This window comes from Moschus berezovskii, chromosome 10 (assembly GCF_049115385.1).
Source record: "Moschus berezovskii isolate FMDL1 chromosome 10, NW_MosBer_1.0, whole genome shotgun sequence".
Classification (NCBI taxonomy): domain Eukaryota; kingdom Metazoa; phylum Chordata; class Mammalia; order Artiodactyla; family Moschidae; genus Moschus; species Moschus berezovskii.
The window spans coordinates 45,490,390-45,502,598 of NC_142469.1; the positions used below are offsets into that span (position 1 = coordinate 45,490,390).

Sequence of the window (12,209 nt, forward strand, 5' to 3'; positions counted from 1 at the left end):
CTGTTTTTGTAAATGGAGTTTTATTGGAGCACAGTCGTGACCCTTTGTTTACTTACTGTCTTTGGCTGCTTTTGAGCTACAACAGGCGGTGAGGAATTGCAGCAGAACTGTATGGCCTGCAAAGACTAAAATATTTGCTGTTTGATCTCTTATAGAAAAAATTTACAGATCCCTGATTTAGAGGAAAACCATAACGTGAAAACTTTATTGTTTTCATCAAAAGGCTCCTGGGTCAGGCACTGGGATACTTGTCAGGATCCCATGAGACTGACATGGGGAGTTTGAAACCCCAGGTCTGGACATACTTGCAGGCATTCGGTCCCATCACTTCATGGAAAGTAGATGGGGAAACAATGGAAACAGTGACAGATTTTATTTTGGGGGCTCCAAAATCACTGCAGATGGTGACTGCAGCCATGAAATTAAAAGACACTTGCTCCTTGGAAGAAAAGCTATGACGAACCTAGACAGCATATTGAAAATCAGAGACATTTCTTTACCAGCAAAGGTCTGCCTAGTCAAGGCTATGGTTTTTTCAGTAGTCATGTATGGATGTGAGAGTTGAACTGTAAAGAAAGCTGAGCACTGAAGAATTGATGCTTTTGAACTGTGGTGTTGGAGAAGACTCTTGAGAGTCTGTTGGACTGCAGGGAGATCCAACCAGTCAATCCTAAAGGAAATCAGCCCTAACTATTCATTGGAAAGACTGATGCTGAAGCTGAAACTCCACTACTTTGGTCACCTGATGGGAAGGACTGACTCATTGGAAAAGACCCTGATTCTGGGAAAGATTGAAGGCAGGAGGAGAAGGGAACAAAGAGGCTGAGATGGTTGGATGGCATCACCGACACGATGGACATGAATTTGTTTGAGCAAGCTCTGGGAGTTGGTGATGGACAGGGAAGCCTGGTGTGCTGCAGTCCATGAGGTTGCAAAGAGTGAGACGTGACTGAGTGGCTGAACTGAACTGAACAGAAAGCATCCCAGTACTAGTCTGTTTAGATGTTTCTCTTTGGGTGACAGACAGTTCTTGCCTTAGTCTCCTCTGGGTGCCGTCACAAAATACTACAGACTGGGTGGTTTATAAGCAACAGAAATTTATTGCTCACAGTTCTGGAGGCTGGATGTTCAAGATTAGTGTGCCAGCGTGGTTGAATCCTGGTGAAGGTCCTCTTTTAGGCCTCAGATGGCTGCCTTCTCGCTGTGTCCTCACAAGGTGGTAGGGCCCAGGGAATTAGAGCACTAATCCTATTCATGAAGGCCCCACCCTCATGATGTAAGCTCCTCCCAAAGTCCCACCTCCTAATATCACCACATTGGGCATTAGGATTTCAACATAGGAATTTTGGGGGTGGGGACACACATTCAGACCATTGCAATATCTGACTGGAGAACAATGTGTGTACATGATCCTTGTTTTGTCCCCAGAACCCTTCCTGCAAAGTGGTTAAGATGGGCTCCTGAACCCCACTTTTGGTGAGGAAGGGGGCAGGGTAGGGCTGTGTACATGAATGATCCCCAGAACCCTCCCCTGCCCCCTTCCTCACCATAAAATGGGGTTTGGGAGCCCATCCTAACCACTTTGCAGGAAGCTCTGTGCCAAGACTCCCAAAGTCTTTCCTCACATGAGATGTTCACCCTGCCAACTGCTGGGGCTTCTCCTTGCCCAGGCCCCTGCCCTCCCCCATCCTACACCCTGCACTGTACTCTGCCCTTGGGATCACAGTGAGTCTCCTGGAGGTTTCCAGGTGGTGACCACTATAGGTGGGGAACTTCAGCTCTAGAAAGGATTTCATGACTAGAGCTTCCTTTTAACTGGAGGTATCTCAGTTTTGATTCTTCTAGATCACCACTACTTTCCTCCAACCCTTCTTCTACTCTACCCTTGCCACAAAAGGAGGCTTAGAGTTCTGATCACTCTGCTCCTAGGAGCTCCTGTGTCTTCTGCTGAAAGCTGGAGGTTGTCTTGCAGTGCTAGAAGGCCACCATTGCCAACCCTGGTGGTGCAAACTCCAAGGTCTGTTGGCAGGTGCATGGTGTAGACGACAGGGGCACTGAAGTCTGGAATACCCAGTCGTGCCCCTTCTCCTCCCCCGCACTTCCCTCTGCTAGGAGCAGGGGGTACCCAAGCACCCTGAGGATTCAGGCATTATGGTGTCATGACAACAAAACAGGCCCTTAGGAGGCACATATTTCTGAAGCTGTAACCCATAGACTGTGGAGGTTTTTTCCACAATGGGGAGAAGCTCCAGGTAATACAAAGCTGCAGTTGAGAGAGCCTGATGGGGTCAAGTGGAGTTTGCCTTTGATCAGAAGCTCAAGACAGACATCCCATCTGGCTTTTGCAGTCTCCTGCTTAAGCTGGTCGCTGGGCTCTCAGGCCTCATTTGTATCCCTGTGACTGATGTGGCCTCATGATAGCAGCCCCAAACCACCTCCCTGCTGCTCAAGAGCAGCAGTGTTTGTTTTGCAGGTGGCAAACAGTCTTGCCTTCCTAATACTCTGCACGCTTCCCACCCCTACCCTAACCTCCTGATTCTTTTCACACTAACCTATGTTTTCTCCTCGCAGGGTCCCCGGTGGCAAATAGACCTCCAGCCTTGGGCGGGCCCTGCTCGCTCCCTGGATGAAGAAGCCTTGAGGTTCCTGAGATACATCAGCACCATTCAGGTTGTGTTTCAAGCACAAGTGGGTTTGGAAGCTGTAAAAGATGCCAGTTGCCCCTTTTAAAGGATTTGTCAATAAGGGTCTGGGAAGTTTCTCAGTGCCTCTTGATAGATGCTTGATAGGGACAGTTTCTGAGGCCTTACTGCTTAAATATATCTGCTACCTAGAGGCAGATAATAGGTGCCTTCCATCTGCTTTGGCATCTTATCCCTTCCAGGATTATCATCACCCTGAGATGTTTTAATGATTCATAGCAATGTGTTTTAAAGATCCACTTTAGAAAATTGCTTTGGGAAACCATTTGAAGTGACAGATTCTTGCCCTTGAGTAGGCAGTCCAGTGTGTCACAAACCAAAACCATCATCTGGAGATTCAAGTCCCAATTTGGAGAAATCTGCCTTTTCACTTTTCTGCCACAGAAGGTTGGCAGACAGAGACGCGTTAGACCAGAGAGCCAAGGAGACTTCACAGGCAGTCAGAAGAGAAGCTAATGAATCCGAAGGCTCTCTGTTCCTAGGGCCCTTTAAAACATTACTGAGCACCGCCTTCATTAGTGACTTAACACATTGTGGCAGCTCCTGCCCGGCGCCCCGAGTGGGCAGAGACCCTTCATTAAGGAGAGTCTATGGCTCTTGACACATTAATCAGGAGGTTCCATTCTCCGGTAGCCTGATCCTGAGGAAAGAGAGATGGAAAAGGAAATCAAGGCCTGAGGGAAACTTCTCCCTGGACTGAGAGTGCTAGTAAATTAAGAACTCAGACCGCCTGTGAAGCTGCAGCCCTGGAAGCTGCACCGTGGCGCTGGTGTGGTACTAAGGGGCCCCCGGGCCTTTTGATCTCCCTTCAGCCCACTGGCTCTTGACATCCCACTCTCTCTGCCCAACCTCACTGGCGGCCAAGCCCATTTTTCATCCATGGAGGAACATATATTTCTGGAATTTTTGAAGGCTAATTTAGGGGTTAAAAAAACCCTTCATTTCTCATATGATGCAGTCAGACAACCAGAGATTTCAGTACTTGTCACCTAGACATGGAAGTAAAAGCTTGTTGAATTCATCATGAGTAATGGGATGATAAATTGGTCCCTGTGCTTTACATAATTTCATCTTATTTACTACTGCAAATTAATTTGGTGGACTTAACACTGACTTAATTAAAATACTGAAGTTTTAATTTTATAGTTTGGTACATAAAGAATAAGAAACTAGACCTCTTAACTGTGACTTAAGAAGCCCGTAAAAGCCCCAGAGAAAGGTGTTAAAAGTATGAGTTGAATTTGAGAATGGTGGGCTTAACCCCTTGCCCCATCCCACCCCCACACAAAAATTGACCATGTGAAGGCCTTGAAATTCCATTTTATATGTATTTCAGGTTAATGTTCTGTAACTTATAAAAGGCATATTAACTTAGAAGAAGCTTTAGAAGCATGAAAGCATCATTTCAAGTCCCTCTTCAAGTTTTCCTATGAGTTATGGACTGAGAGGGAAAAATTCTTTTAAAAAAAGCATCCTGTGATGTGGTCTGATGTTGTGATCCTGGGCAATTTATTTTGCTTGTCTGGTCTAACTGTTCTGATCTTGGAAAGGAAGAGATTGTATCAAATTATTTCTAAGGTCCCTTCCAGCTCCGTGAGCTTTTACCGTAAGACTGGTGTAGACTTATCTTTAACCAAGTATTACTGAGCACCTACTCTGTGCCAGAAATGTAGGCCTTGGGAATAGTCTCTGCCTTCAAGTGGCTAACAAACTAGTTGGGAAGGTAGATAAATGGACATATAATTATTATTCACCTTGAGGAGTGTAATAATAGAGATTTCATTGTTGAAGCTCACTAGAAGGCTTTGCATCCTCTAGAAGGCACTAGATAAAGTTCTAGACCTCACAACAGTTTTGTAATCAGAGGTCATTTTACCAGCTAAAGTCCTTTTGGGTGCTTTTGTGTGCTTCTGAGTCACTAGCCCAGGAGGTGGGAGCTCATCAGAGATGACACTAATTGGTTTAATCAGAATCCTACTAACCAGTGCTCCCTCCCCTTTTCCCTGTAGTGCAGAGCTTTTCAGCGGTGTTGGAAGCTTGTGCCTCTTTTAGAACTCATCTCGACAATGAAAGCCTACAAAACTGGCAGAATATTAGAGTCCCTATTACCTAAAATTTTCACAGTTAGCGGTAGTGAGTCATAATAGGCAAGCAGAAAACAAAAAAACAATAAACCAAAAAAACCTCTGTAGATACTTGAGCAAATTCCACATCCATCCTCTTATGCTGGTTTTATATATATATATATATATATATTTATATATATGTATATTTCCCTCAAATCCATATTCAGGCTTGTATAGCAAAACCTAGCATTTGATATGTTCATCATTGATTTATTCATACATCAATTCAGCAGAATTTGTTGAGTACTTGCTCTGAGGAAGATATGGTGTTAGGCGCTGGCTGGGATGTCAGACTTGAGTTAAATACCCCCACACACTGGTAAACAACTAGGGAGCAAGAAAGCTGTTGTTCTTTAACAGAGTGGACAGATAGGTGGGTAAGCTTCCCCAGGCCCAGGGAGCTTGAAAACAGGAGCACAGAGCGTGGGACAGTGTGTCATTAGACTATGGTGGGGAAGGTGCCTGTGGACTTGTGCATTGTGGTGACCATAAAGGTGTGGTTGGGGACCTGCATTTTTAATGAAACACCAAAGGATATGGTATTTGGCTAAAGTGGGCAGAATATCAAATTCAGTTTTAGTAGGTATTGTCTTCTAGTATGAAAGGCTGTGATTGTATCTGAGTTCTGGCATAGATGATCTGCTGCTAACAAGAAATGGTTAAATCATAAACCCAGTGCTCTGTTCTAAAGGAAAGCTCCAGATTCAGCTTTTTATGGCAACCCCCAAACCATATGCCTTCAGGAAGCATGGCTTGCAGTACAAAATTAATATAAGCAACAGTTGCTGTTTTAAAAAGAAAAAGTATATTTTAAAGTCAGCCTATCTATCTATCTAATCATCTACCCATCTAACTGTTTCTGAGAACGACGTAAGAACCTATGGGTCTGGAGATTCAGATTTTGCACATTTATTAATAAGACAATAGTTTCTATTAGGTTTACTGCTACGCACACATACACACACATTCACACTCACACAAATTTGGATAAGAGCAACAAAAATACAACTCTTCCCTTGATATTTTACCTTTCAAAATAATGCATTACATTAACGTACAATTTGATTATTGAAGTGATTCTTGCCAGCGTACCCAAAATTTAAGGGCTCCCTTTGCCAGGTTATGGGTTGGCAGAAATGCTATTCAGGCTTTTGGGATACAAAATGAAATGAAAATAAATTAGATCTCATCAAGTTAAATTAACTAAAAGGCATTTCAGGAAACACTTTTTCCCCCTTGCAATCTGTTTCCCTTTGTCCAGGTTTAATTCTCTTTATTTGGCTAAAATTACAAGAAGAATTGGAGGGAGGGAAAAAAACCCATATTTACCTAAATTAGAGCTTAGCTAGGAGTTACTGCCCTCATTGGTTTTGCTTGCAAGCGGTTTCATTGAAGCCCTGGCTATAAATCTCAACAAGAAAGTTTGAAAAATCAATATTTAATTAGTTTTTAGGGGCTGAATTTTACTGAGTACTCCTAGTTGTTTTCAGAAGCTAGTGTCTATAAATGAGATGATTAATAAATGGTTAAAATGGAAAAAAACAATGAAAGCAAAAACGACGCCCAGTTGTGGATGTGACTGCTGATGGAAATAAAGTCCGCTGCTGTAAAGAACAATAGTGCATAGGAACCTGGAATGTTAGGTCCATGGATCAAGGTAAATTGGAAGTGGCCAATCAGGAGATGGCAAGAGTAAACATCGACATTTTAGGAATGAGTATTCTGAAATGGACTGGAATGTGCGAATTTAATTCAGATGACCATTATTTCTACTACTGTGGGCAAGAATCCCTTAGAAGAAATGGAGTAGCCCTCACAGTCAACAAAAGAGTCTGAAATGCAGTACTTGGGTGCAGTCTCAAAAATGATAGAATGATCTCTGTTCATTTCCAAGGCAAACCATTCCAGTAATCCAAATCTAAGCCCCAACCACTAATGCTGAAGAAGCTGAAGTTGAATGGTTCTATGAAGACCTTCAAGGCCTTTCTAGAACTAACACCCAAAAAAGATGTCATTTTCATCATAGGGGACTGGAGTAGGAAGAGGTACAAGGAGTAACAGGCAAATTTGATTTTGGAATACAAAAAGAAACAGGGCAAAGTCAACAGAGTTTTGCCAAGAGAACGCACTGGTCATAGCAAACACCCTCTTCCAACGACTCTACAAATGGATATCACCAGATGGTCATACTAAAATCAGACTGATTATATTCTTTGTAGCCAAAGATGGAGAAGCTCTATACAGTCAGCAAAAACAAGACTAGGAGCTGACTGTGGCTCAGATCATGAACTCCTTATTGCAAAATTCAGGCTTAAATTGACGAAAGTAGGGAAAACCACTAGACCATTCAGGTTTGACCTAAATCAAATCCCTTATGATTATACAGTGGAAGTGACAAATAGATTCAAGGGATTAGATCTGATAGAGTGCCTGAAGAACTATGGATGGAGGTTCATAACATTGTACATGAGGCAGTGATCAAGACTATTCCCAAGAAAAAGAAATGCAAAAAGGAAAAATGATTGTCTGAGGAGGCCTTACAAATAGGTGAGAAAAGAAGAGAAGCTAAAGGCAAAGGAGAAAAGGAAAGATATACCCATTTAAATGCAGAGTTACAAAGAATAGCAAGGAGAGATGAGACAGCCTTCCTCAGCAATCAATGCAAAGAAATAGAGGAAAACAACAGAATGGGAAAGTCTAGAGATCTCTTCAAGAAAATTAGAGATACCAACAGAAAATTTCATGCAAAGATGGTCACAATAAAGGTCAGAAATGGTATGGACCTAACCGAAGCAGAAGATATTAAGAAGAGGTGGCAAGAATACACAGAAGAACTGTACAAAAAAGATCTTCATGACCCAGATAACCACGACAGTGTGATCACTCACCTAGAGCCAGATATCGTGGAATGCAAAGTCAAATAGGCCTTAGGAAGCATCACTATGAACAAAGCTAGTGGAGCTGATGGAATTCCAGTTGAGCTATTTCAAATCCTAAAGGATGATGCTGTTAAAATGCTGCACTCAATATGCCAGCAAATTTGGAAAACTCAGCAGTGGCCACAGGACTGGAAAAAGTCAGTTTTCATTCCAATCCCAAAGAAAGGCAATGTCAAAGAATGCTCAAACTACCGCACAATTGCACTCATCTCACACGCTAGTAAAGTCATGCTCAAAATTCTCCAAGCCACACTTCGGCAATATGTGAACTGTGAATTTCCAGATGTTCAAGCTGGTTTTAGAAAAGGCAGAGGAACCAGAGATCAAATTGCCAACATCTGCTGGATCATCAAAAAAGCAAGAGAATTCCAGAAAACATCTATTTCTGCTTCATTGACTATGCCAAAGCTTTTGTCTGTGTGAATCACAATAAGCTGTGGAAAATTCTGAAAGAGATGGGAATACCAGACCACCTGACCTGCCTCTTGAGAAACCTATATGCAGGTCAGGAAGCAACAGTTAGAACTGGACATGGAACAACAGACTGGTTCCAAATAGGAAAAGGAGTACGTCAAGGCTGTATATTGTCACCCTGTTTATTTAACTTATATGCAGAATACGTCATGAGAAACACTGGGCTGGATGAAGCACAAGCTGGAATCAAGATTGCCGGGAGAAGTATCAATAAGTATCTCAGATATGCAGATGACACCACCCTTATGACAGAAAGTGAAGAGGAACTCAAAAGCCTCTTGATGAAAGTGAAAGGGGAGAGTGAAAAAGTTGGCTTACATCCAGTCCCATCACTTCATGGCAAATAGGTGGGGAAACAATGGAAACAGTGACAGACTTTATTTTTTTGGGCTCCAGAATCACTGCAGATGGTGACTGCAGCCATGAAATTAAAAGACGCTTGCTTCTTGGAAGAAAAGCAATGACCAATCTGGAAAGCATATTAAAAATGGAGACATTACTTTGCTGATAAAGGTCCATCTAGTCAAAGCTATGGTTTTTCCAGTAGTCATGTATGGATGTGAGAGTTGGACTATGCTGCTGCTGCTGCTGCTGTCACTTCAGTCGTGTCCGACTCTGTGTGACCCCATAGACGGAAGCCCACCAGGCTCCCCCGTCCCTGGGATTCTCCAGGCAAGAACACTGGAGTGGGTTGCCATTTCCTTCTCCAATGTGTGAAAGTGAAAAGTGAAAGTGAAGTCGCTCAGTCGTGTCCGACCCTTAGCGACCCCACGGACCGCAGCCTACCAGGCTCCTCCATCCATGGGATTTTCTAGGCAAGAGTACTGGAGTGGCTTGCCATTGCCTTCTCCGGAGTTGGACTATAAAGACAGTTAAATGCCAAGGAATGGATGCTTTTGAACTTTGGTGTTGGAGAAGACTCTTGAGAATGCGTTGGACTGCAAGGAGACCAAACCAGTCAATCCTAAAGGAAATCAGTCCTGAATATTCATTGGAAGTTCTGATGCTGAAGCTGTAACTCCAATACTTTGGCCGCCTGATGCAAAAAGCTTACTCATTTGAAAAGACCCTGATGCTGGGAAGGATTGAAGGCAGGAGGAGAAGGGGACAACAGGATGAGATGGTTGGATGGCATCACCAACTCAATGGAAATGAGTCTGAGTAAACTCCGGGAGTTGGTGATGGACAGTGAGGCCTGGCGTGCTGCGGTCCGTGGGGTCACGAAGAGTCAGACATGACTGAGTGACTGAAATGAACTGAAAATGGAAAAACTTCTTTGTTATATGTTTGCACTAGGAGAGAAAAGGGGAACAATAACAGATACTGAATGGAAAAGAATGTTTTTCCAATAGGGATATCTGAACAAGAGGAAGTCTGTGGAAGAACGTGTTATCTTTAATAGGGTAATATCCCACTCCCTAAGGGTCATAAAGGAGGAGCAGCTGAGCCTCAATGCCCTGAATCTTGACCATTAATATTTACCTGGCTCTTGGGGAGCCTCTGGATAACTGTAGTGTCACCTCTCTGGTCCTTTGTTAGGGGTGAGGTTGGAGGTGCTGCTGTTTTCAGTTGAAAGCTCTAGTTCAAGCATAGCCTCTTCCCTTAATTTGCTAAGGCATGGGTGAGGCCAATCTGGAACATTTCTGTGGATCTTTACAAGAGGCTGCCAGGAAACTCTCAGGACCTCCTGCATAAGAATCACCTGGGAGAGTTTATTAAAGTGCATGTTCACATGCATAAGACTCAAGGAATCTGACTTTATAGATATGGAGTGGGACTCAAAAATTTTTTTAAGTACTCCCTCACCTATCAGGAGGAGAAGGCAATGGCAACCCACTCCAGTACTCTTGCCTGGAAAATCCCATGGATGGAGGGGCCTGGTAGGCTGTGGTCCATGCAGTCGCTAAGGGTCGGACACGACTGAGCGACTTCACTTTCACTTTCATGCATTGGAGAAGGAAATGGCAACCCACTCCAGTGTTCTTGCCTGGAGAATCCCAGGGACGGCGGAGCCTGGTGGACTGCCATCTATGGGGTTGCACAGAGTCGGACACGACTGAAGTGACTTAACAGCAGCAACAGCAGCAGCATCTATCAGGATGTAGGTGGCCACACCTTTAGAAATATGGTGGGAGAGGCTAGATATTTTCAGTTGCTAAGTTGTGTCCAACTCTTTTCAACCTCTTGGCCTGCAGCTTGCCAGGCTCCTCTGTCCTTCACTGCCTCCCAGAGTTTACTTAAATTTGTGTCCATTGAGTCAGTGATGCTATCTAATCATCTCATCCTCTGCTGCCCGCTTCTCCTTTTGCCTTCACTTTTTCCCAGCATCAGGGTCTTTTCCAGTGAGTAGGCTCTTCACATCAGGTGGCTGAGGTATTGGAACTTCAACTTCAGCATTAGTCCTTCCAATGAATATTCAGGACTGATTTCTTTTAGCATTGACTGGTTTGTTCTCATTGCTGTACAAGGGATCCTCAAGAGTCTTCTCCAACACCACAATTCATAAGCATCAATTCTTCAGCACTCAGCCTTCTTTATGATACAACTCTCACAACCGTAGATGACTACTGGAAAAAAGATCGCTTTGACTATCTGGACCTTTGCTGGCAAAGTGATGTCTCTGTTTTTTAATACGCTATCTAGGTTTGTAATAGCTTTCCTTCTAAGGAGCCGTGTCTTTTAATCTCATGGGTGCAGTTATCATCTGGAGTGATTTTGGAGCCCAAGTAATTAAAATCTGTCACTCCTTTCACTTTTTCCCCTTCTGTTTTGCCATGAAGTGATGGGACCAGATGCTATGATCTTAGTTTTTTGAATGTTGAATTTCAAGCCAGTTTTTTCACTCTACTCCTTCACCCTCATCAAGAGGCTCTTTAGTTCCTTTTCACTTTCTGTCATTAGAGTGGTATCATCTGCATATCTGAGGTTGTTGATATTTGTCTTGGCATTCTTGATTCCAGCTTATGATTCATCTAGGCTGGCATTTCGCATGATGTCCTTTGCATATAAGTTAAATAAGCAGAGTGACAATATATAGGCCTGTCTTACTCCTTTCCCAGTTTTGAACCAGTCAGTTGTTCTGTGTCCTGTTCTGATTGTTGCTTCTTGACCTGCACACAGGTTTCTCTGGAGACAGGTAAGATGGTCTAGTATTGCCATCTCTTTAAGACTTTTCCACAGTTTGTTGTAATTCACACAGTCTGAGGCTTTAGTGTAGTCAATGAAAGAGAAATAGATGTTTTTCAGAAACTCCCTTGCTTTCTCCATGATCCAGTAAATTTTGGCAATTTGATTTCTGGTTCCTCTGCCTCATCGAAACCCAGTTTGTACATTGAGAGGTTCTTGGTTCACATACTGCTGAAGCTTTGCTTGAAGGATTTTGAGCGTTACCTTGCTAGAATGTGAAATGAACACAATTGTATGGTAGTTTGAACAGTCTTTGGTATTGCCCTTTTTTGGGATTGAAATTAAAACTGACCTTTTCAGTCCTGTGGACACTGCTGAGTTTTCCAAATTTGCTGGCATATTGAGTGCAGCACTTTAACAGCATTATCTCTTAAGATTTGAAATAGCTCAGTTGGACTTCCATCACCTCCACTAGCTTTGTTCATAGTAATGCCCACTTGACTTCACACTCCAGGATGTCTGACTCTAGGTGAGTGACTGCAACGTTGTGGTTATCTGAGTCATTAAGACCTTTCTTGTACAGTTCTTCTGTGTATTCTTGCCACCTCTTCTTAATCTAGAAGATTAAGAGAGGATAGAGTTAGGTTTAAATGGTATTGGGAGGATATGATGAACAAGCAGATGTTGACATCCCTGTCTTTTGGAGGTTCTCAGGGAGGGTACATAAAAAGAAACAATAGCAAATGGGATCATCATACCACTTTAATAAAGATACCCCAGGAGCTCAGTTCAGTTCAGTGGCTCGGTCGTGTCCGACTCTTTGCGACCCCATGAATCACAGC

At 43.2% G+C, this 12,209-nt stretch overlaps 1 protein-coding gene across 2 annotated transcripts in view; it reads left to right on the top strand.

Annotated features, from left to right (window-relative positions):
* METTL24 (methyltransferase like 24) overlaps nt 1-12,209 on the top strand; it is a 163,473-nt gene that overhangs the window by 36,600 nt on the left and 114,664 nt on the right. For both annotated transcript variants that reach the window (XM_088840636.1, XM_055432956.2), the window contains exon 2: nt 2,572-2,670. In XM_088840636.1, the coding sequence (XP_088696762.1) occupies nt 2,572-2,670 (99 nt within the window). The remainder of the gene's footprint in view (nt 1-2,571; nt 2,671-12,209) is intronic.